The sequence below is a fragment of the Pipistrellus hanaki genome (genome assembly GCF_964339955.1).
Source record: "Pipistrellus hanaki genome assembly, chromosome: 4".
Classification (NCBI taxonomy): domain Eukaryota; kingdom Metazoa; phylum Chordata; class Mammalia; order Chiroptera; family Vespertilionidae; genus Pipistrellus; species Pipistrellus hanaki.
This window is the reverse complement of record NC_140506.1, coordinates 34,596,256-34,622,394: the sequence shown is the minus strand read 5'-3', so window position 1 is coordinate 34,622,394 and position 26,139 is coordinate 34,596,256. Positions and strand designations below refer to the sequence as shown.

The 26,139-nt window shown below is 40.8% G+C and overlaps 1 protein-coding gene across 4 annotated transcripts in view; it reads right to left on the bottom strand.

The window, feature by feature from the left end:
* Positions 1-26,139, bottom strand: part of ARHGEF28 (Rho guanine nucleotide exchange factor 28) — a 240,885-nt gene that overhangs the window by 4,583 nt on the left and 210,163 nt on the right. For all 4 annotated transcript variants that reach the window (XM_084880890.1, XM_084880888.1, XM_084880889.1 and 1 more), the window contains 2 exons: positions 25,075-25,563; positions 23,388-23,688 (listed from right to left, as the gene is read on the bottom strand). In XM_084880890.1, the coding sequence (XP_084737016.1) occupies positions 23,388-23,688; positions 25,075-25,563 (790 nt within the window). The remainder of the gene's footprint in view (positions 1-23,387; positions 23,689-25,074; positions 25,564-26,139) is intronic.

Genomic DNA, 26,139 nt, shown 5'->3' with positions numbered 1-26,139 from the left:
AGTGAGCATTGTTGTCCTTAAAATAAGGACACATAAGAGGAAAGACATAAAAGCCCAAATGCCCCCTTAAACCAAGTGGAGCAGTTGAACCTTGGTGCAGGATTTTTTCTAGTTAACTCAACTTTTATTCTGAGCCTAGAACTCCATCCTTCATGGGAAATTTCCTTAGACCCATTATGGAGTCTTCGGAAACCTCCTGCCCTCGTACATTCCTCAGGGTAGGATTTGGGAAGCTACCGAATAAGTAGGAGGTAATGACCACAGGGGAGACCTGTACTGGACCTTTCCCTTTATGAACAGCCAACATAGGGTAACTTGTCATAAAGAACAGGTTTGTGACAAGTCAGAAAGGGTTGTCTACCATTTAAAAATATTTAATTAACAGTCTTTGCTGTTGTCTGCACTTTCTGAAAAGCATCTTAAATCATGATCATTTTTAAACAAAAGCTTATTGAAAGCACCAGCATACTTTTCATGATGAAGATCAACTCCCAAGGTCTGAGCGTAGCTCCACAGGGCACCCCATGACCAGGCACCAGCAGCCCAGCACGACAGAAAGGATGCTGAGTCTACTCTTGAGATTACTGGTGATGCCTCGTTCAGCCACGTCTCATCCTGTTCCACTCTCCCCAATGAAACTCACAGGACAGAGGTTCACGTCTTCTGGGTCTTGGCTCTGTTCTTGTTTATTTTAATGAATCATTCTGACTTATACTTATTCCTCTATCCCTTGTGCATGTTCCTAAAATCAAAATTTACACTCCCCTAAAATAACTCTACCTCCAAAAAATGTTGTCATTAATGTTCCAAGTCTGCAAAGTAAGTTGTTTCCCCTACTTAATGATTAATTCGTGCTTATACTGTGAAACATTTAAAAAATCGTTTCCTGATGGCATTACTGGCAATCACTATTTTTTCTCAGGAGCACTAAAGCGCAGCATTTTCCTTCTAATGGAAAATACTTATTGTACAAAGCGTGAGGTGTCTTTGGAACAAAGGAAAATTGGTCTCTGTCCCTCATTTTGCTCAACGCCATTTTCCGTAGTGAGCCACAGACAGGATGTGAGCCTCTGGCATGAAAACCACGCTGGAACTGCTATCTGAAACCAAAGCTCTCCACCGGTGTTATGATTCCCTCTACTATTCCTTGTGTCCCAATACTGCACCTGAAATAAAATAATCAGCATGAGCTCTGGAGACTGTGTGTGTGTGTATGTGGTTTGCATGTGTATGGTTAAGTTTATAATGTAAGAAAGCAAATGACTTTTTTTTGTTTTTGTGACTATTAGAATTGGGCTTTAGTACCTTATCAGTATTTAACGTATTTGGAATAACCCAAGTTGTTTATATAGGTGATGCTGACAAGAAACACAGCAATTGAAGCAACCAGTTCAATGAAGATGTGATTATATTAACACAAGTCATGTTATGAAGAGCCAATTCTCTCTCTGCTATCTGAATCACACTCTTCTCTCTCCCCGGAGGGTGCCAGTGCTAAGGAATCAGGACCTTCGCATCAGCAAACTCCGTGGGAGGGTGGGGCAATGCTTCTACCTCCCCCTCTTCCCTGAGATACATTTCACACTCTTTCTTTTTATTTCAGAAAGGTATGCTTCTCTAACCAGGATTCTTAATAGGCATTAATAATAAAAGAATAGAGTGGTCAAGTAAGTTGATGAAATGCTGGATAAATTAAGGTTATTGACAGAGTCCTCAGAATTTTAACAGGTTCACCTGTGTTATAAATCTCAGAGGGAAAAACAGAACGTGGGCCCGGCTGGTATGGCTCAGTGGATGAGTGTGGACCTATGAACCAGGTCACAGTTTGATCCCCGGTCAAGGCACATGCCCGAGTTGTGGGCTAAATCCCCATTGTGGGGCGTGCAAGAGGCAACCAATCAATGATTCTCTCTCCCTTCCTATCTGAAATCAATAAAAATATATTTTAAAAAACAGAATGTGACATTCCCCAAACTCAGCAGAATGTTCTCACAATGTACTTTGCAGTGTTGTGTTTCATGTAGCACACTTTGGGGAATACTGCATTAGAGAATGATAAACCCACTATAGCCTAAAAAAGAGACAATCAATGACCAATATGCAAGAATAAATCAGGGGTGAGAAACTGAAAATAGCTGAGGGTTCCCAAACTCAGAAACTCTTAACTCTGTTTATAATGTCTATTAGTGGCCGGGTGCATGAAATTCATGTACATTAAAAGGGGATTAGTTAGAGGAAATATTTTAATATTGCTATTTTCCCTATCTCTATAATAGAAATGTCAGAGTTGAAAGAAAATTAGTAAAATGTATATGAAAATCTTCCTCCTGTCAGAGTCTGGGACACACCATGGAACCCAGAGTCAAGTCCCCACCCACCCACGGCACTTCAAAACATGTGAGACCCAGACCCGGTCAACCGCACACCCATCAAGCCCCATCAGGTGGGGGGCACAGCCTCAGGGCCCCCATCAAGCCCCACAGGGTGGAGTGCACAGGCTCAGGTCCCCTACCCCGGCCCGGTGCCTAGCAGCCTCAGGTCCCTGCTGATCGCTCCTTAAGGTTTGCTACAGGAACTCAGCCTCCACTGTGGGTGCAGCCATCTTTGTGACGGTGTGACAGTAAACTTGCATGTTTCTTTATTAGATAGGATAGGGGACCCTGGTAATAATCAGCAATGGCTGCTGAAATCATTAGGAGAAAAGCTGATGGAAAACTTTATAATGGAATGTATCAAGCTAAGAACATCTGAACCCACAGATCAACCTTAATAACACAAAAAGAGAAACAGACATGGTAAGCCTCCTAATGAATGCAAATAGGGAATAGACAGCATATACAACACAGTAAATACACAACACTATGTATGAAGATTTTTTTCATGCCAAAAAATAAGCCATGTATCTAGTCAAACATCAAACATAGTTCAAACTACAGAGTCCTCAGAATTTCAACAGGTTCACCTGTTTCAACAGGTTCACCTGTTGACAAGGAACATAGGGGCAAAAGAATATGTTAAATGACACCACAGGGATACAATCAGCAAAATCCAGAATATATTAGGTTTTTCAGAAAATAGTTTTCCCCCAAATAAAAGTCTTTTAAATAAACGACCCAGTCTTTTCAACAAATCCCGGGTTTCAGCAGCGCTTTGGCATTTCTATACGCCAACAGTGAACGTACAGAAACAGACTAAAAAAGCAATCCCTTTTACCATCGCACCAAAAAAACTAAGATACCTAAGATTTAAAAAAAAAAAAAAAAAAAAAAAAAAAAAAAAAAAAAAAGGACAGGAGAACATCAAAAGAGACTTAAGACATAAACAAACCAAACACAATATATGAAATTATTTGGAACCAAATTCAAATAAACCAAAGGAGACATTGAGACAATCAGAGAAATTCAAGTACTAACAGTATGATTTTAAGTAAAAATTACTAAATTTTTAGGTGTAACAATGATATTGTGTTGATGTTTTGTTTTGTATTGTTGTTGTTTTTTTGTTTGTTGTTTTTTTTTTAAAGAGTCCATGTCTAGATACTAGAGTATTTTTGGATGAAATGACAGGACTCCCTAGATTTACTTTAAGATAACCCAATGTGTGAAATGTTCCATGATACATTTTTTAAAGTCCATAGTTGGACTATAAAATTATAAGAGTTCTCTGTTATTACAACAGCATAGCTTCTACATATCTGATGTAAATGGAACACTGTAGCAATAAATTAGAGGCCTCCTCTGGATGCTGAGTGTGCTTAGATCACTTTTAATGCAACTATATGACAAGGCATTGGCAAATGCCATGTAAGGATTTATATCTATGTGTGCAGATACATAAAATAGATGGGGTTCATTTGAGTTTATAGCTACATAGATAAAAATGATACAAATTCAGGTATGGTATTTGCTCTTGCCTAAAAAATCTAATATCTCCTATGCGAAATATAATTCAGATGAGACCTCATACCCTGGTGCATTTGACTGTGGCAGTGAATTATTAAGGTTCTCTTAGAATTTGGATTTTTATTCTTTAGTCTTCTGAGTTTACTTAAAACGAAAATATAACATTAAAGAAACAGGAAGTAAAAGTAGCATGTCTAGTCCAATAATATCAATGTAAATTTCAGTTTATAATAGTAGGTGTTAACATGCACTGCCAAAAAGATGAATGGAATAGTGGATACCTGATTCAAAATTTCTACCTAATCTAATTAGAGTCATGGGAATTGACAATTAGAAATTCTCATGTTTAGAAAATACCTTACAATTTTATTTAGTCTAAACCCTGTCTTCTGAGAATTAAATGGAAAATCAAGATGGTTTTGCTTTATAGGGCTTCTATATTTAAGACACTAACATTAGTTGCCCTTGAGTCAAACATTCAAGTCAATGTTCATACCAATCTACAATGAAATATGAAAGAAAGCCTAGAACCAGCACAGAGACAGACATAACCTCAAAACCCAGGAAGTTGATGAAAACTTCCAAAAAAAACCCAAACAAACAATTAATATATTTGAAGAGTTATTTAAAAGATATTTTTAAACAAAACAAGAGTCCATAAAATAGGAGTCCATAAAATAGGAACTATAAGAGAGCAAGAAATATCTCTTGGAAATTAAAAATATGTTGATTTTTTTAAAATTAATGCAATATTAGAAGATAAGAAAATCTCCCAGAAAGTAGAACAAAAACACAAAGAAATGCAAATAGAAGGAAAATAATAACAGAACAATCAGAGGATTCAAGAGGCCAAACTTATAACCAGAAACAGTTCCAGTAAGATAAACCTAAAGAGAAGCAATTTTTTAAGAAAAATTTCCCATAATCAAGACAAATTATATCTTTAGATTGAAAAAGCCTAATGCATAACCAGCAAAAATGATTTTAACAAAAGACTACACTAAGGCATACAATAAAATTCATCCAGAAAGGAATAAAAACATAATTCTAAAGGCTTCCAAAAAGTGAGAACAAGTTACAAACAAAGGGTTAGCAATCAGAATGGCATCAGACTTCTTAACAGCAACCGTGGAAGTGATAAATCAACTCTTTCAAAATTCTAAAGGATAATAATTTTCATCTAGAATTCTAAGCCAGATATATTATTAAAACCAAGTGTAAAAGTAGCAAAAAATAAACAAATGAAATGCAAAAGACATTTCGACTAATTTGGAAAAAAAGTTGCTTTCATTACACCTTTTCTTAGGGAATTTGGAGATATGCTCTACCAAATAAAGAAATATGCCATTACAGAAAGAGAGTAGGACGGAGGACGTAGGATCCAACACAGGAGAGATGTGCAGAGAAGCCCGGGGGGAGAGGGTAGAAGCAGCCACCTAGCAGGCAGAGGGAGCAACAAGGACATATAGGAACAGAAGGACAGAGGATCGTGAAAGGGAAATTTCCAAGAAGAAAAATGAAGCTGATAGGAATTCGATGAGCTCAGTGTGTGCAAATACTGTTGATCAGTTATGGAGAGGTAGGAAAGAAGGTACCAAGTCTCACTGGTCATTAGGGAAGTATGAGTTGCAAGAATGAGCTACTAGTTCCTACTCATGATCCTGGCAAACATTTAGAAGCCTAATAGTCCTACGTGTTGGGGAGTAGCCAAGGAAAGTGAACTCTCCTATACAGCTGCTGAAAGTGCTACTACACAACTTTACAGAGAAATCAGTAATATCCGCCAAAAAGCAAAGTCATCCTTACCACTTCTAGGCATTAGAATCGAAACAAACTCTCAATACACAAAAAGATGTGTATAAAAGGATGTTTACTGAGAATAGTTTGTAATAGAAAAAAAAAAAAACAGAAAACATCTTTATTGCTCATTTGTAGAGTAATGAAAATGCTCTTTTATTCATATAATGGAATAGTGTACAACAGTTTAAAATGGTGCTACTTTTATGAATATGGACATTGAGTAAAAAAAATAAGACATACACATACGCATGTATACATACATATATATGGAGGGAGAAAGGGAAGGAGAGTGGAGAGAACAGGTGGAGAGGGAAAGAAGGGGACAGGGAGAGGAGTCAGGAGAAGAAGAATAGGCTATTTAAGTTTTAAAAACAAAAATTATACTATTTATGGTCCTGCCTGGGTAGCTCAGTTGGTTAGAGAGTCATTCCAATACACCAGGATTGTGGGTTCAATCCCTTGTCAGGGCACACAACAGGAGAAAACCAATGAATGCATATATAAGTGGAGCAACACATGCATATTTCTATCTTTCTCTCTCTCTCTCAAATCAATAAATAAATTTTTAAAAAGAAATATAGAATGCTGTATATATATGTAGTGATCACATAAAAACATACTGTGGACATGATATACACCAAGTACAGAATATTGGCCAATTCTAAATAGAAGGAAAAAAAAAGATAAGGCAAAGGAACTTCATATCTATAACTTTTCTTTGAAAAAGGCAAAGAGATATCTAAAGCAAATATGGCAAAATATTAACATTTATTAAACGCATGCCTGATACATATTTCCTATACTTTTCTGTAAATTTGAAACTGTTCATAATTAAAAGCTTTATATTAAAAGTAGATTAAAATGCACAGCCAATCTATAGTCTTTATTTGTATCTTGAGTTAAAAAAAAAAAAAAACACTAGAAAAAGTACACACACATTTGCAAAACAACTGGAAATTTAAATACTGCCTATATGTTGTTATTATGGAATTTCTGTTAATTTTTTCTTGGTGTGATAATAGCTTAAAAAATAGAGCCTTATCTTTTAGAGATGTATACTGAAATGCTATGGATCAGTAAGCATTTACACATGATTTTTAGAGCATTGCTACAAAATAATAGAGGCGTGTGTGGTTTTATTTTTTGGGGGGGGTGGGTATGAGTCTCGCTTATTAAACATAACCGGCCATAAGTACCTAAATGTTTGAAGTTGAGTGGTTGTTTTACCTCTCTGTTTAGTTTTAAACATGTCTGAAATTGTCCATAATACATTCAAGTAGACAAAAAATATGTCAAGTTCAACTTTTAAATCAAAACAAATTAAGATGTTCAAATCCTGGAGTCTCTGCTAAAAAGCAGAGACAATTTTTTTTTTAAGTGCGCCAAATGAAACAACGTGCAGGCCTCCGGCTACAAGGACAGGGCAGTATTTCCTCTGAGGACAGGGCTCTGAATTCCTCTGCAGGACGTAGCGACCAGGAATGGCTAAGCACCATGCCGGTCAAGTGGACTTCCTGGAAACTGCCTGCTGCAGGACCCGGCCTACCCACACTGAAAGAGTTATGCCTCTCATTTTGCGGAGAGAAGAAAAATTGAATTCACTTCTCTGCCAGCTGAATAATGCAGGAAATCAACCCAGGAATGTTAATGCTGCATTTACTTCTTACTGCTCCAGTAGAGGGAAAAGCAGCTGTTCAAATTCCTACGCATACAAAATCCAGTGTTTTTCTCACAATCAGAAGAAGGCAAGCAATTACACCCAACACACCCAAGATAATTAGCTCTACGTACTTTTTAATAATTATGTTATTACCAGGCCAAGAAAAGAAGGCATCCAATGTTTGAAAGGTCTGTAAATGAGGGTATTTTTCTCTTGATCAACCATAGAACTATGAGATGTCAAAGAACTTTGTTTTCAGAACAACATAAAATTCTTTTTCAAAAATGTGAAACAGTTTCGTAATTCTTTTTTTGTTGTTAATCCTCATTCGAGAATATTTTTTCTTTTTTTGAGAGAGAGAATAGAAGGAAGGGGGAGAGACAGAGAGAAAAACATGGATGTGAGAGAGAGACATAGATTGGTTACCTCCTGCACACGCCTTAACCAGGGCCTAGGATCGAGCCTGCAACCTAGGTACATGCCCTTAACCGGAATCAAATCCAGGAGCCTTCTCCAAGGGCCAGCACTCTATCCACTGAGCCAAACTGGGTAGGGCTTATAATTCTTATTTGTGAAATAACATTTGCCAAGAAGCCAAATCCTCAACTATCATTTCCAACTAAAGTCTTGAGTTTATGCCACTCAAAAATGATGGCAATTTTAAAAGTACAACATATCTATATATATATATATATAAAAACCTAAGCGACCTTCACAACCAAAACAACTGAATGGATAACCAAACAAGCTGCAAGGGGTGACCAGGCCGGCAGAGGGGTTAGTCAGGGATAACCAAATGACTGAGTAGCAGACTGTGTGGGGTGACCAGGCCGCCAGAGGGGGGCAATGAAAGGTGACCAGGCTGGTAGGGGGGGCGGGCAGTTGGGGATGACCAGGCTATCAGGAGGAGCATTTAGGGATGATCAGGCAGGCAGGCAGGTGAGCAGTTAGGATCCAGTGATCCCGGATTGTGAGAGGGATGTCCTGGATTGATGAGGGTGCAGGCTTGGCTGAGGCCCCCCACCCCCCCCCCACCCCCACCCTGCCCAGCCCCACTCTCCCGACTCCGCATGCGCGATTTTCGTACACTGGGTCTTTAGTATAGAAAATGTTTTTCTTCAGTGCAGGTTTTCACACCCTTGGCCTTCTTTTCACATTAATATTTGTTATCAGAGTATATTTCTGAAAATTACATTTAAAATAAGTATTTTTATAAATTATACAATTAAAGAAGAGGCAGTTTGCAGAGCAGAGGCAAAATTGGGACTTTACCAAAAGAACAATTAAAAGAGAGCATGCATCACACGCTAAACTGCTCTACTCCTTAGAGCCATCTCTCCCAACTTTAAATTGACTTACGCACACAGATGTCACATGAAGCTCCTCTACTTGTTAGTATCTGTGCTTTCTGACATGTGACCTGTGACTAACACTTGAGCCTAAAGCAACTTGCTAATTCCCCTTTAATTATCTACCAGCAGATACAAATCCCCAGTTGGCACACTATCCTCCTCCTCTTTTCAAGGAGCCATAGCATTACCATATAACTTAACCTTTCTTTAGTGCAGGGGTGAGGAACATTCAGCTCGCGGGCCAGATAAGGCCTGATCAATCATTTGCTCTGCACCTGCCAAGGCATTAGAAGTGAGCTACTTAAATGTTGGACCCAAAATAATTTTGTATGGCCTTGGAATGATGTCCTAAATATCCAAATGGCCCTTGGCAGCAAAAAGGGTCCCCACCTCTACCTTAGTGGTTGGCCAGCAAAAGAAAAGATCATGAAGAGTAATCTTAGCTACTTCCTTACTGACCAGCGGTTTTCACACCCTTCCAGACTGCTGAGGGCCACAAAGCTCAATGCCCTGAAAAAGCCTTTCCCTCATAAAGTAGGAAGATGCAAACCCAGATAACTACATCCTGCTCACTGGCTAATGAATCCTGCCCACAGCGGGACACCACGGCAGAGGCCCTCCGGAGGGAGCGTTTCCAGATGTGGTGACCAGCACAGACTTCAGAGAGACAGCATCTGACCTGAGCCTGAAAGGCTGGCCAGGTTATTTAAGGAAGAGATGCCTCCTGTGGAGGTGTTTCAGGTGGAGTCTGATGCTGTAGGGAAAAATAAGAGATTTGTCAAGTTTGGCTGCAATATGAGCTTATGAAGATGAATAAAGGGATGGGTGGGGGAAGAGTAGGCTATAGAGGATCCTGGATGGGAGTGTTGGGAGTTTTAACTCTAGGAGTAAACTTGGCAGCTACTGGTGATCAGGGCCCTCTTGGGGTTCCCTGTAAAGTCCACATACTTGGCTTCACCTGCACGTATGGCTGCCCTGAAACAAGAAATTGAGCTCCAGGAGCAGGGGGAAGGGAGCCACAATGCCCCTGACTTTTCCCTGCCTAGCGTGAGTCCATATTTATTTATTCCTTTGGTGATAAAGCATTCATTCTTTGTTGATTAGTAGAGGACATGTGAAAATAAAAACTGGTTTGAGCCTCTCATCCATTCATTCTTCAATAAGCACTGAGAGCCTAGTGTGAGCCCTGCACTGGGCTGGACACTGGGGAACTGAGTCGAACACGATCTGGTCTCAGCACCCAGGAAGTTTATAGTCTGTCTAATCACTTCAAAAACTGTTTCAGTTTCTTAAAAGTTAAACAGGCACCTATTCTAGAAGCTATTTTATTCCTAGGTATTTACCTAAGAGAAATGAAAACATAATACACAAAAATCCTTGTACAAGAATGATCACAGTAGCTTTATCCACAATAGCAAAAAAAAAAAAAAAAAAAAAATAGATATAAGTCAGTTGTCCATCAAAAGAAGAATGTATAAGTAAGTGGTAAATTTATTAATGCAAGATTATTCAGCGAAAAAAGGGAACCAACTCTGGATTTATGCATTAGTATGGATGAATCACAAAAATAATATGCTGGCAGAGGTGGGTTGGGGGGGGGGGGGCTAGACACAAAAGGTACATAGTGCTGATTCCATGCCACTTGAGAATAAGCAAAATTAACCTGTGGTGATGGAAAGCAGATGGGTATTTGCTTCTGGGGTGGGGATTGGTTGGAGGGAGATATAAGGGAGCTTTCGGGAGTGATGGAAACATTCTGTGCCCTGATACTCTTTCCAAAAAACTGATCAAAAAATAGTGTTAATAGTTGAGCACTTCACTGTATGCAAATTTTATCTCAATCAAATTATTAAAAAAAAAACATCTTGGAGTCTATAGGTGGAAAAGTAACAAAATATGGTAGAAAGTAATAAAGGGTCTTTGGTACTTCAGGATCACACAGGAGAGGCTCCTTCCCAGACTGAGAGGCTCTGAGAGAGTCCGGAGCTAAGTCTTGAAAGATGAGTAAGAGTTAACCAGGTGGGGAATAAAGAATGGAGGATAGGACATTTCAACAGAGGAAATATATGTATTATACAAAAGGTAGGGGGGGCTGCCCTTTTGGATGAGTGAGAGAACTTCCAAGGCTGGGCCACAGGTAAGAATGGGCAGAAGAGTGTGAGACTAAGGCTGAGAGATTGGAGGCCAGATCAGTCCTGTAGGCCCAAAACATAACCCCCTGTGCTGCATCAGGGATGGCTAACTTTAGCACATGGCACGTTTGGATAATCCCAAGAAAGCTGACCCAGACAAGCCCTATGAAGACTGCCCATGAACCCCTATCCATAGGCCCAACTGCTAGCCTGGGGGCCAAACAAAGCTCAATCTTTTTTTTTTTTCTTCTGTCTTTTAAAAAAGTTTTTTATTGATTTTAGAGAGAGGGGGAAGGAGAGGGATAGGGAGATAGAAACATTGATGAGAGAGAAATATTGACCTGCTGCCTCCAGCATGCTCCCCACTGGGGATCGAACCAGCAACCTGAGCATGTGCCCTGATTGGGAATCAAACCTCTTGGGTCATAGGTCAATGCTCAACCACTGAGCCACACTGGACAGGCAAACAAAGCTCTATCTTAAATTCATCATGTTAAATTTAGTTTTCATAAGACAACCCATGCGGTAAATCGTGTTGGGATATGTCATTTAGATTTCAACTGTTTCCAAGGGAGAAAACAAATATATTTGAAGGGTGTGTCACCAGCAATGAATTTATTTCAACATATATTTACGTCAATGTTTTTCCCGGTGTATTTCAAGAAATAGTCACCCTGCAAGGTGTTGGGCTGGAGAAGAGACTGCTGTGGTTAAATGGGATTGGGAAGTGCCACTTCTGGAGATTCACAGTACACACAAGCTCAAAAAAGGTTCTGAAAAAGTTGTGCAGTCCCCAAACCAGCATTTCTCACTATTACCTGACTATGGAACCTTTTAAGATGTAAAACATAGTAAGAGCTAGTAGAGTTATGGAACATTTTTTGAAACATGCCTTCTTAGAAAATATCCGAATAAGACAGAGTAAGTCTTTCAGGTCACCATGGCAACCATGTGGGGAGCAGTCCAGTGGCTCAAGTAACCCAGTGCACCTCCTACTGAATTACACCTTTTCTTAATACAAAGTATAGAAGTAACATTGATAACAACCATGTCTACTGAGTACTCCCAAAATTCTAAGTATTTTATGTTTTATATTATGTAATTCTCCTACCACCTACAGAGTAGGCACTACCAGAAATCCAATTTTGTAGATAAAAAAACAGACACACTAAGTAAGTATAAACACTTGTTTGAAATTTCACAAGTAGCAAATGGCAGAGCTGGATATGAACCCAGACATAATTTCCAAGCCCTCTGTATTAATCACTGTGCCAGTCAACCATCTCCATTGTTCTATTAATCAACTGCATTCTTTCATGCATTCATTTGTTCATCCATTCACGTACTCATTCATTCAAATACTTCATTGAAAAGTGAAGTACTGATAATTCAAGTTCATTATACTGGAAAAGTATGTTTTTAGTCTATTTTTTATGAAACTTGGTTGAGGAGGTGGGAGAAGGTAGATTCACTCACCTTTGAATGACAAGGAAATATCACATTACCTACTTTCCTCACAGAAACATGTCTGGTCTTGGTCATTTTGGTCAAAAATAATATTTGCCAAGGAGGTTTCAACTCTAGTGGATTTTCTGGGATAGTATTGATTCCCTGGGATAGTATTGATTTCATGAAAGGCTTGATTGATTACTTAATCAAGCCTTTCATGAAATATATTTTTTGAATTTTCTTGAATCATGTTCTCAAAGCCAATGGTCTCTTAAAAAAACACACCCTGAAAATAATCATCTCTTTTAAAAAAATGAAAATCATAACCAATAACCATTACCATAAGTTCTATAAATTTGCAGAACTACATGTTTATGGAAATACTATACATTTTTTTAGAAAATAAACATTTTCCCTTTAAGCCCCCTTTGATTCATAAAAATAAACATTTAATTCTGTCTCTATGTGGGTAAAAGGGTGTGTCTAGGTGTGTGTGGGTGAGTAACTGAACATCTTAAGTACTGCGGTAGGCAAGAAATTTAATCTGACAAACGCATCTGCTATATCTCTGTATATCAATATATCTAAGTCTCTTATCTGATGAATACAAAGAGGAAATATTTTAATTTACTGACAGCAGCATTTGCAAATATGCTTCCATATTCTTACCAGGAGCAATGATAACTTCTTTGAGAAGGATAATTTGAATGTGATTTTTCCCTAATACTTTCTTTGCTTCTTGGCTTACAGTTCAGATTCAGCCTCTTCCCCCTACCCTCCATGTTCGTTAAGGCCTCTCAGAGCAGAGGGAGCTCATAAAAGATGAATTTAGTATTTGATCCTTCCTAATACTTTACCTCAGGCTGCTTGTTCAGCATAAAATAACTTTAAAATCTTTTAAGTCTATGTAGGTAGTTGAGTACTTTAAGAAAAAGCTAAACACCTGACTCCCTGCAGTGTTGCTGAGTCTCCTTCCAATGGGGTATGATCCAGTGCATGGTCCCCAGGGAGATACTCGTGTGCAACTGCACTTCTTCACACTGGAGCCTGAATGCAAAATATGATCTCATGACTACACACAGGCCAACAGACCATCATCTATTGGCCAAAATTGTTCTTTGTGCTTTCTCCTACCCACCGATGTGCCCATGAAAAGTGGTCTGCATATGCAAAACTTGGTAAATGTATTTTAGAGCTCATGCTGTACAGAAGCATCAAGCATCTAAAAATATAGGATGAGTTCTACTTGTGTATAATGTCATGCAAATCTGGATAAGTGAACAAGTAATCAAAAATAGCACAACTTTAGTAGGAATAAATTCATCAAAAGTCAGACGTTTATGCCAAAACCAGTTTGACTCGGTGGATAGAGCGTCGGCCTGCAGACCAAAAGGTCCCAGGTTAGATTCCGGTCAAGGGCATGTATCTTGGTTGTGGGCACATCCCCAGTAGGGGATGTGTAGGAGACAGCTGATTGATGTTTCTCTCTCATTGATGTTTCTAGCTCTCTATCCCTCTCCCTTCCTCTCTGTAAAAAATCAATAAAATATATTTTTTTAAAAAAAGTCAGACGTTTAGCCTATTCATTGGAAATAATACTAGCTTTGAAAACCTTCCGTTTCTTAAAAGAAGGCTCCATTGTAATCAAATGGAATGTACATCAAGCTTCCATATTCTTGTTATAAGAACATCCTCCAAATAGAACCATAAGGAAGTGAGTAAAGACAACACAATATACATATACTTAAGCTTATATAATTTTAAGAATATGTAATAGCCCCATACTTACTATGCTAAAATAAGAGAAAAAACATCCAGCATAGCTTAACAGTTAACTTTAAGGGCACATCTGAAATGACAAGAATACAAGCCTACAATCCTAAACATGCAGATTCCAGAAGCTTTTGGCAAAACCAAGTATGAGAAACCTCTTTGACTGCTAATGTCACACCAGCCCATCTTCTGCCATCTGCCTCTAGCAGATGTCAGTGTATTTCCTGGAGAGGAACATGCTTCCTTTCTGAATCATCCTTACAAAGATATCCAAAAACATAGCCTACCACTGTTGAGGATGACTGTCCTGAGTTTGGGGTAGGGCGGAACCAAAACCATAGCCTTCTCTCAGTAACCCAAAAAATCCAGAATTCTCTCATCTACTTGACCAGGGTCTAATGTGATTGAGGCAGACATGTACAGACTACAGTTCTGAGAGCCCGTGAAGAGGCCACCCCATCCTTGAGAAAGAGGAACTTCAAAATTCAGAATTTACAAGAACGTACCAAGGCTTCCCGGAGATACCTTCATGTTAAAAACAACCTTCTTATTCTGGGTTTCATACGAAGAGGGCTTTGAGCATGCAATTCCTGTTTTCGTTGCTGGTGGATTTATGAGTCTCAGAGTGCAATGCCCTTCTTGCGGTGTTACAACATTCTGTATGATTAATTGATTGCAAATCACTGCACAGGATGCCAAGATCACTGGTAGGAAGCAGGTCATTAAATAAAAAGGAGCTCTGCCAATGTTTTGCTTGTAAATGTTGCCTCCAAAGCCTCAGAGCACCGTTCCTTCCAAAATGGCCTCACCTCCCCAGAGGAGCAGCGTCTCCTGTGTTTCTGGAGGAGGATCCAAACACTGCATACTTAAAGCAAACATGCTGCATGTTCGGCTGCAGGGAGAAAGGGCTGCAGTGTAATGAAAGCTGCACAAAGAGAACTGTGGGAGGGAGTCCCCGTGAAAATAACGTTGCACAGCCTCACTGTGAAATTGCTCAGCAAAAGGCCCAGAGTCCTATCAGCCTAACAGGAAACCTCGTAAGACTACCTTGTTCCTTAGGTAAATTTTCACACCGAACATTAACACGTCAAATTAAATTGGATTAATTATCTCATCCAGATAGAGAATGGATACCCAGGCCCCCTATCCAAGGAAACTCAGCAGCGATTGATCATGGCAACTTCACGTCAAAACTCAGGCCCAAGCTTCATTATTATCTGGCTCGACATCTGAGCAGAAGAACAGGACGAGACTTCTCCCCTCGGCCAGCTGTGTCTGGGAATGGACCAGCCGAGAGAACACAGGTGCCTTTCAGTTCATCTGGGGTGAAGCAAAGGGATCTAGTTCTTAAGATGCCTCTAGACTTAATTTTCAGATTGCTATAAAAAAGGTGTGCTATTTCAGGCCATATTTCAAAGCTGACAAGTAGAAGGTCTGCCAGGGAAACTGGTTCCCATTATAGGGGTGTATTTACCTAAACAAATACTAAACAAATACTAATTGTCTTTGCCTGGGGAGATACACTGGACTGTTAAATGGGATTTATCAGAAGAGAAAGGGTTTACAAAAGTGTTTCGTTGATGCTGAGCTAGCGACGCATGTTTAATTTACTGGTGTTGGAGCTACTTTATTGTTAAAAGAGAAATACCACAGTGAACAGATAAGTTGACTAATAGTTATTAATGCAATAATTAAATGCTAAATTATTTATGTGCCATCCTCCTAAAATGACAGCAATGGATGCATTTCTATTTGCTTAGAATAAATTAAAGCATTTTGTGGAGAACACTACATTTTTATTTGCTACACATGGCCATATGGGACTATACATATGATGGTCTAAATTTTAAAAAATAACTCATATAAAAAGATGTTCTCTAGAGCAGTACAGAGTGCCAATCCCAAACTGATCAACAGGACTGGACCTCAGTAAACAAAGTTATTTCCACATGAATGAGGAAGAGCTGGTAATTGTTAAAGTCTGCTACCTAGAATCCACTAAGATATTAAAGGCAAGAAATCTTGCAGTTACCCTGGCATTTTAAGAATGCCATCTAGTGTTAGGCTAAGTAAAATAATAAGTCACACAGAGAAAGACAAATACCATATGATTTCACTGATATGTGGGACTTAAAAAACAAAATAAACAAATAAAACAGAAATAAACTCATCGAGAGAGAGAGAATAAACTGAGGGATTCCAGAGGGGAGAGGTTGGAGGACTGGGTGAAAAAGGTGAAGGGATTAAGAAATACAAATTGGTAGCTACAGAATAGTCATGGGATGTAAAGCACGGCATAGGGAATACTACGTATGGTGTCAGGGGGGTATTAGAATTATCAGGGGGATCACTGAAACTAATATAAAATAATACAGAATATAAAAAATAAACAAAGAACTCCATCTAACAGACACTCGTCTCACAAAAGTTTGAAACTCAATTGATTCAGGGAGCTAGCCTGCCTGAGGCACTTGTCTAGCCGGCCCAGGTGAACAGCCATCACACCCCATAGCTCTACTAGCTGTGCTTGACCTCTCCCATGCCTCAGGGAAGTCAAGCTGTGTGGCACAAGCTCATAGTTGCTTTCATTTCTGCCAAAGTGTGCAAACCTTATTCTTCATTCATGTCCTAAATATTTATCAAATGCTCATTACATGCCAAACACTGTGCTTGGTGCTTCTAACGGAGCAATTAAAGAAGACACAGGGAGTTTTCTACTCTCATAGTTGATTCTATTGTGGGGCAGACAGACATTACGTAAATTATTACACATGCAATTAATTCCAATTACGATAAGTGCTAATAAGAAATGCTTCCCAAACCAGGAGGACTATAACCTCAATTTAAGCGGAGAAAAACAAAGTTAGACCACCTGTTTTAATTCATAAAGTTTTACCAGAACACAGCCAATCGCATTCTTTACACATTGGCCATGGTTGCTTTCGAGCTACATGGCAGTGTCGACTATACAAGAAAGACTTCATGGCCCAAAAAGACTAAGATATTCACCGTGTGGTCCTTTAAGAAAAAGTTTGCCACTGTCTGAACCAGATGGTCACATTCTTCATAGAGAAATGTAAAATTACAGTCCTCAGCTGAACACTCCACATCAGGCCCTCACAATAAAATCTCCATGGTTGGATGGGCAAAGGGTGAGGAAGGAGACAGTCCCCAGGTTTTGATCCATGGACAGGGTGATGCTTCCTTTACCAGTTTTGAATCACTAGCCCACAAGTCATTGAGACTGACAGGAGCATGCCTCATCCTTTAGGTATGTTTGGTATGTAAATAGTTACAAACCTCCCTTCCAGACCCAACCCTTAATCACTTTGACTTAATCACTTAAAGAATAAAAGCCACACTGTAGTACAGCAGTCCAATTGGTGGCCCATAGATGGCATATAAGTGTGTATATGTACAAGTGTGTGATATATATATATATATATATATATATATATATATATATATATATATATAAATAAAATAAAGCACACACACTTGTACATATACACACATATATGCCATCATATATGTGTTTATATATATTTCATGTTTTAAGCTAAGGATAAACTCACGGCCAGACCACTAACCTCTGGAATCTTTTGTACTCAGTGGACTCCCACTTCAGCAGCTTGTTCAAACCAAACTGGAGCCCAGGGTGGGGAGGGACAGGCAGCCACATGGCTGGCTGGCTGCCTCTGAATCCACCCACCTGCTGTTTGCTCTCCTGCTGTGTCCTGGGCTCTGTGCGCTGGGCGGGATGGCCCTGGCCCAGTTGGCTCACACAGTCAATCTGCCCCCAGAGAACTATGCAATCAGGAAGTTGGCAGGCAGCACCAGTGGCTCACCAGGCTCTACAAGCAAATGGCATGTTTCCCTTTCCTGGTACAAAATCTGCAAAAGGAGAAAGCCAGTCATCTACACTAGTCAGTGAGAAAGATTAAAAGTAAGCCTTTGAGCCCAATCCTTTATACTCTTGTCAAGACGTAGCTTACTGAAAGCAAGCAATATTACAATTTCCTTTAAAATGCTACCCAAAGTTTTAGTCAAGACTGTAGAAGATAAAGAGCTGCCCAATGATTTCCCAATTTTGACTTCTACAAACTCCCATAAATATATCTAAATAATAATTTGTTGTCAAAATGAATGTTTCCAACCCTTCAGCTCTGGTTTCATTTAAGCAATCCAATATAAAGGCATCTAATATCCTTCCTGATCATAAAGAGAGCTCAAAATTCCCAAAGCTCCTAATTAAGGTCTTGGTTTGGAAATGCAGCCTAATGAATCTACAGACTCAATACTTGCTGCCCTAATTCATAGGAGTTGACATAGGCTTGATAACAGACACCTATATCTATAATTTTGTTTATTATAATTTCACTGTTATACTGTTTTTAAAAAATGAAGTTCAACTCACTTTTCTAACCACGTCAAAAAAGCTCACAATATAAGTAAATTATAGTTCAACTTTGGTAAATTTGTAAATAATCAAAGCCTTCATGACACCTAAAAACATTGCAATGAAAAAAATGTATAGTCATTTTCTCATATGGTAAGGGTTTAAAGCAGGGGTCTTCAAATACGGCCCGCGGGCCACATGCGGCCCGCAGAGGAGTCTGATCCGGCCCGCCAGGTTTTTTGGGCAGTGAGCACAGCCGAGGTGTTACAGTAGGAATTAGTAGTTCATATAGTCCGGCCCTCCAGCTCTCTGAGGGACCGTGATCTGGCCCCCACTTTAAAAAGTTTGAGGACCCCTGGTTTAAAGTATGCCCCCACTCCCCAATTCATATATTAAAATCCTAACCCTCATGACCTCAAAATGAATTTGGAGATAGAGACTTCAAAGAGCTCATTAAAGTCATTAGGGAAGGCCCTAATCCAACAGGTCTGGTATTCTTAGAAGAAGATGCAATTAGGACACTGACATGCATGGGAAATACCATTGAAGTCAGAGAGAAGAAAACCTCCATCTCAGACTTCCAACCTCCAGAGCTGTGAGAAAATGCATTTCCATTGTTTAAGCTTCCCGGTCTTTGGTACATTATCATGGCAGGCCCAGCACACTCATACAGCCTTCTTGTCAAACACACCTTTGTCACTGAGGCTGACAGTGCCTCATGCCAGTTTCAGTTTTATGGGAAATGGCCTAAAGGTCTTTGGCAAAGCTCCTTTCTACATAAATACAGTGCCATTTCTGAATTATGGAATAGTTGCAAAACATTAGAAATTATCATATACTCATTTCTTAAAGACTTATTTACATGCTAACTACAACATTGCTTTTTATTGGGAAATTTTCTATTTTCTTTCCGTATGTAAAAAATAAATTAAAAAAGTCCTTTAGAGTTCAACACAGCTGTCTGTATTTTTTAAAAAATCATTGCCAAGATGAAATATTCTGAATAAAATTCATTGAATTTTGAAAATATTTTGATGGGCAATAAATTCTAATATGTAGCAAAGGGAAACACTCTTTTGGAATTCAAACATAAAGTTATTATCTTTTTCCAAAATCTACATGACTAACTCATAAAAGTTGGCTCTTAATTTAAATTGTATTATATGCATGGTGAAACCATAATGCTTTACATTGAAGAGAAACATTTCAGGTTGCCTGCAAAAATTGAGGTACAGATAAAAATATAATTGAAAATGGGGAATAAGAAGATTTCAGATTAATTTTCATACCATGGAGTGTTTTCTCTGTTGATCAATGAAAAAGGCAAACACCATAAACTAATAGATGCATTGAGTAAATTAGTTCTAGAATTCTAAAGCTAGAAGAGGGCGGGGAGGAACAACACCTCATAGGAATAAAGTGTTTCTTTGTTTGTTTTGCCTTTAAGAAGAGTAATACAGTTGAGCATTTCATGGGGCCAATTACATAGCAATTGTCCCACAGGGACTACGTTGTTCAAAAATTTCACATTTTCTGTACTCTTGGCTAGTGTCCCTCAGAGGAGTGCAGATTAAGTTCTTAAACTAACCATCCCTTCCTCTATAAATTAAACCAAATTCCAGTTTGGGTATCATATTCAAACATCCAAGAATTTTGTTCATGAAACAGCTTCCAAAACTGCAGAGTAAAGTTCTCCCAAGTGCTACCTCAAAAAATATACACAAGTAGCATGGAGCTATCATTACGCATCCTTAGAGAAACTATCCTTACTAGAAGGTGACTTGCAGGCAGAGGAAAGCTAACGGGTCTGAAGGTGCTCAGAACCCATGTGAGCATCGCCTACGGCAATCCCAAAGACTTGAAAGATTTTCCAAATGCTGATATTAAAGGGAGGGAGAGAAAGAAAACAACCACCCCTAGCTCTTAATCTTGAACATCCTGCTAGACATTACAACCCGATGGATTTTATTTCTACTCCAACTTCTCTAATACGTCTAACAGCCTTCTAGAAATCAACAGCTTACAGGGGAATGGTTAAGAGCATGGACTCCAGAGCCCGTCTTCCCCAGATTCATCTCTGGCTCTGCTACTTACTAGCTAGGTGACCTTGGACAAGTCACCGACCCTCTCTGTACCTCAGTTTCCCCTCCCAAATGGAGATCATCCCAGAACCATCTCAGAGGACTGCTGTGGTAAAGGAGTCTCTCCATGGGACACCTTAGTGCAGTGCTTGAAGGTTGGTGTCACCTGTTGGTTGTGACGGTGACAGCAATTCGGAAGCCAATCACAACCAGAGCGCGCGGAGCTGAGTGAAATGCCTGGCGAGGCTGGGGTTGAACAAACCGATGAAAATTCCGGTCTAGGTGACAGCTAAACACACTTGAGAATTTTATGTCAAATTACAGCGGGGAGGGGAGGAAGATCTGGGGGAGATAATAGATGAATCGAAGGACTTGTATACATGCATATAAGTGCAACCAATGGACACAAAACTCTGGGGAGGGAGGGGATGTGTGGGAGGGAGGGAGGGGGTCAAAAAAAAATCAATAAAATATATTTTTAAAAAAAAAAAAAGAGAATTTTATGTACAGACAAACTTTTCCATCTGGCTTAGCTGACCGCAGGGCCGGCCTACAGGTGAGCTCCTTAGTCCGGCGTTAATCGGATCACGCTTAAATGCACACGTCACAAAACACTGGCAGGAACATGAGAGACGGATTTTGTTAGCCTGAACACGGTGAGCTCCGGGCCCTCACCAGTGGGGACCGCTCACCCCAAAGACTCAGCAGCCAGGGGTGAGAACAGGGACGGTGGCACTGCCCTGTCCTTGATGCCGGCACAGGACTGTCCCCTCCACTGGAAAACCCTGGCCCGCTTCTCCCGCCCAGCACCTGCTTCTCCCCCCCTTCACCTCCCTTCCCCCCCCCCCCCCCCCCCAGGACAATGCTGGGAGAGCACTGCAGGGTGGCGAGAGACCAACATCAGGGGATTATTTTGTGCTACTTTCAATTATATGAGCTGTGAAGGCTCTGGTGAGGTTCGAACAATTTTATCTGGCCCTGACAAGCCTCTGAAGAATATATATCCAATTTTTATTCCACTTCCCTATCACCTCCTTATCTCTGACTTTCTTTTCTCTGCTCCAGGAACTGCTTATCACGCTTAAGTAAACAAACATAAATAGGGGTTTTTCAACTAGTTGCAAAACTCCGGGCACTTAACAGCACACCCTGCATTTCTGATCTAATCCCTGCTTACACACACCAGGATTTCCCCAAGAGAGATTTAGGCCAAAGTTGATTCTTCTCCTCTGTCAATGGCCCGAGTGTCCTTGGCCCTAACACTGGGACACACAATATCTGAAGCATAAGTGCTTTTTCTCAGCATTTCCCTCGGCTATGTCTGATTCCGAGCCTGTGGAGGCCTGGTTTTGTACATAATCACTGTTTATTTCCTTAGTACATTTTCTATCTCCTGCAAGTGTGCTGCCAAATGTTTAAAGCTTTCTAGTTTGAAGCAGCACAAGCCAGAGAAAAAAGATAGGAGATACACACAAAGCATGAGAGAAAGTCCTCTTTTAAACAAAAGCTGAATGTGGTTTAACTCAAACCGAGTTTTTTAATTCTGCCACAGCCAGTATGCAAAACCCCACCGCCAAAAACTTCGGGGGCACCGGAACTAGCAAGTTAATGAGTCAAAGCAGCAAAGCAACAGGAACCTAGAAAAGGCCTTCTGCAGTATGGTCACCATCCTCCTCACATTGCAAAGCAATATATTAAAGTGGTTACGTTTTATAAATTCTTCCTGACTCTTCATTTTATTTAGTCCCGATGAATATTCCATTGTATGTTTTTTTATTTAAAAAATATTTGAAGTGACGTTTTAAAGCAATATTTAACTCTCTCCTAGATGCTGGCAAGAAATAAGAATGTCTTTAGCAGCGACTATAAAAATGATCCACTACTACAAATCAACCACCTTTGGATTAGTAATAATAATTCGAAGAAGCTTTAAAACTTCCCAGTGCTTAAGAAGCTATCCTACTGACAAACTAAGAGTCTGTATCAAGCATGGAAACAAGCCTGTGCCCCGTTCTGAAGATCTCTACACCACTGCTTGTTTTATGTTTCTGAAACATTTTGCTGTCAGTGATTTCGTTCCCATCCATGTGGCCAGCCATTTGTTTATGCTAGTGCGTGCCATCTGTTTTTTGGTAGAGAGGTTTCAAGTTCTTCTCATTCCCTACCTCATACCCCACGGAAAACAATTTATAACACACTTAGATTTAAATCTTTCGGATTCATGTGGAGCTGGTAACTTGAGCTGCCTTTCACTGATATTTGGCAAAGGCTTTAATGGGATTAGCAAATTGTGTTATTACGAGGTACTTATGGAGACACACCACCTTTTTTTTTACAATGACAAATGATGTTACCAGTTTCATGTTGGACGTTTAATAGCAATACAGGTTTCATTAACATTACAGGAAATTGCCCTGATAGACAATAAAGTCCTACCACAAACCCTGTCCATATCTTTTATTTCTGAGAGTCAATAAGTGTGTGTATCTGTATGCAATAGGATCTACAGTGAGGAATAGATATCAAGTTGCTTCACTTTTAAGAGAAAGAGAAAGCTGTCATTTAACCCACAGGCCTGAAAACCCTGCCTGGTCCTAGCATCTTGCTGGCTTCCTGTAAGCCCTCTACACATGGTCTAGCTGGTCTTGTCACTCACAAGGGGTGGCAGTCCCCAGACTTCCCCAAAAAGAAGTTTATGCCGCAAACTCCAGCTCATCCGCACCGATTCATCCCCATTCTAGGGCCCCCCTTTCATTTGCTCTAAAAAAAAAAGAGCCAACCATCAAGAGGCACAGCTTCTTGTTGAAACTACACAGATGATGCTTAAAGGGTTAATTACCATTTTGACAAGCATCCTCGCTGCTTTGGTGGAGCGGGGCTGGCGGATGACAGGCCTCAGCGGCTGTCCATGGTTCATGGTTTTCTCCTGTGGGCTGAGAAACATCCGTCTGGAGGTCTATCTGACTTTCACTAGTCCTTTCCGAGTCAGAGTTAGATATACTGGGGGGGTAAGCGGCGTCCTGGTGGGTGGCTGGTGGAGTCGGTTGGTCGGAAGTGTTAAATGACATTTGACCTAAAGCGTCGTTGATGAAGAGTGAATTTTCATCATGTAAACTCTCAGATCGATTAAGCTCCATTACCTGTGTAAGGAAATAAAGAGAAAAACAACCAATAATTTCTCCAGGCAACCAATAATTTGAACACGTTTTATAAAGTATTTATTCCTAATAGAATTTAGCAGTCAACATTTTAATAAGAGGGAATCAAGAAGAACATTACTCTTGGCTCCTTCCTTCCAGCCCTTCCTTAATGAGCTAGTACCAAAAACAGGCCTAGCATATCTTTAAAAAAACAAAACAGACGACAACAACAACAACAACAACAACAACAAAACCCAGCCCAGGCCTGCTGGCTTCGTTGGTTGGAGCATCATTCTGTACACCAAAAGGTTGCCGGGTTTGATTCCAGGTCAGGGCATATACCTGGGTTGTGGGTTCCATCTCCAATCAGGCTGCACATGGGGGGCAACAGCTTGTTGTTTCTCTCTCACATCAATGTTTCTCTCTCTTCCTCTTCCCTCTCTCTCTCAAATCAGTAAGATGGGGCTTTAAAAACACACACACAAGCAGTAGAGCTCTCTGCCATTCAAATGTTTCCACTCCATTTTAAGAGAGAGCAGCATTTTATTTAACTCTTGTTAAATAAAAAAAGCTGAAAACATATTCATGCACACATGTATTTGCAATAAATGTAATTTAGCCTACTTGAAAGGAAGGTCAGATACAGCAGATCTCTCTCATAAGCGTATCAACTTTTACAGCATTGCATACTATCAGTTAAAAAAAAAAAAAAAAAAAAAAAAAAAGCATAGATTTGCACATAGCACAGAAAAGCAAACTCCTGGGACAAATGGAACTGCCAAGCATGGTTAGAGAGGGTGCAAGTGGAACACAGAATCTTCGGGAAGGCTGTATTCTGCCCAGTAGACTCCTGTTAAGCATCATGAGTGAAAGGGGTTTTGAGTTGACTAGGTCAACATGACAAAAGCGCAGAAGCATGGGATCACAGGATAGTGTCATCCTTGCTAAATTCAGGACCTCTACTGCACATTAACAGCTAACTGCTCCACTAACAGGTAAGCCTGCATACAGGGCTAAGACCAGACCCTATGAAGAGCGGCCTCCCGCTACGGAGATCAGCATGCTCAAGGTGGGGTGCCTCCAGGACAAACTCCTCCTGCTGGGACAGCGCGGTTCTGCGTTCATTCCCTTGGGAAAGGGCGTCTCCATCTGCAATGAGCCCATGAGCCCACAGGACCAAGGCCTTTCTTTCCTATTCCCATATGTCACACCAAGACGCATGTGCACTGTCTGGGGAAGTGCCCAGCTCCTGCATGTGGAATCACTCCCATGAGCGCTCACACAAGAAGCAAAGAGACAGGAGGGCGAGTGAGCCTGCCCCTGACCGGCTGCCCTCCACACCGCCTTGGCAAGCCCTGAAGATCCATCCTTAAGATCCATCCTTACCTCCGCGTTTCCCGGAGGAGAAAAGGCCGCAGGCAGGCTGCTCTGCCGGCTGTGCTTCCAGCCGCACAGCAGGCTCTGCTGGGCGCGCATCCGGCCCCTCTCCCGCTCCACCAGGCGCTGGCCCGCCCTCAGCTGCTCCAGGTTCTGCAGGTACTCCTGCAGCTGCAGGTCCAGCTCCCCGCGGCTCCTACGCAGCTGCTCCTCCTGCGACTGGCACTCACGCTCGCGCTCCTGCAGCCAGCTCTCCCGGGCCTCCTGCTCGCGCCGCTGCTGGTCGCACCTGCGCTGCCAGCGCCGCTGGTCCTGCTGGAACTGGCGCTGGAGCTTGGGGATGTCCGCCAGCTCCTCCCGCCGCTTCTCCAGGCCGCGCTGCTTGTCCGGGTCCTGGAAGGGGCTGCCTCGGAAAGGGGGGCCCGGGGACGGGCTGTCCTGCGGCTGGAGGAGCAGCCTGTGGATCTCGATGTGGCTGTCCTGGATGGTCAAGGCAGCCTGTGGGCAGAGAGGGAGAGGGAGGGCTGCCATGGTGTCTGCTCTTGGGTTGGAACTACCTCCCAACACAAAAGGCCGGACCCAATTATGCTCTCTTGCTACCTCTGTCCCTTGGCTCGGTGGCCTCCAGAGTTCAGCCTTGGCACTCAGATGGGCTCGTCTACACTTGCCAGGGGCAGGACCTGGGACTTTACACACCGAAGAACAGAGCATAGAAGCAACAGGCACCCCCTGCTTTGGAAGTGGGCTTTGTTGCTGGCTCTTGGAATAATATTTCTGAATAAGAACTCAGTGCATAAATTTACACGACTCCGCATTCCTGTTCTGAATCTCACACGCTCTCAGAATTCATGAGAAGTTAAGAATCTATATAAACCCGGTAGTATCTTTTACTTGAGTCTCAAGCCAGGAGTTACTTAAGCTACATAAAAATGAAGACATAAAAATAAAACTCGACCACTTGTAGACTTTCAGTAAATAACCTTTTTATAGTATAACTAGAGGCCCGGTGCACGAAATTCATGCACGGGGAGGGGGTCCCTCAGGCCAGCCTGCACCCTCTCCCATCTAGGACCC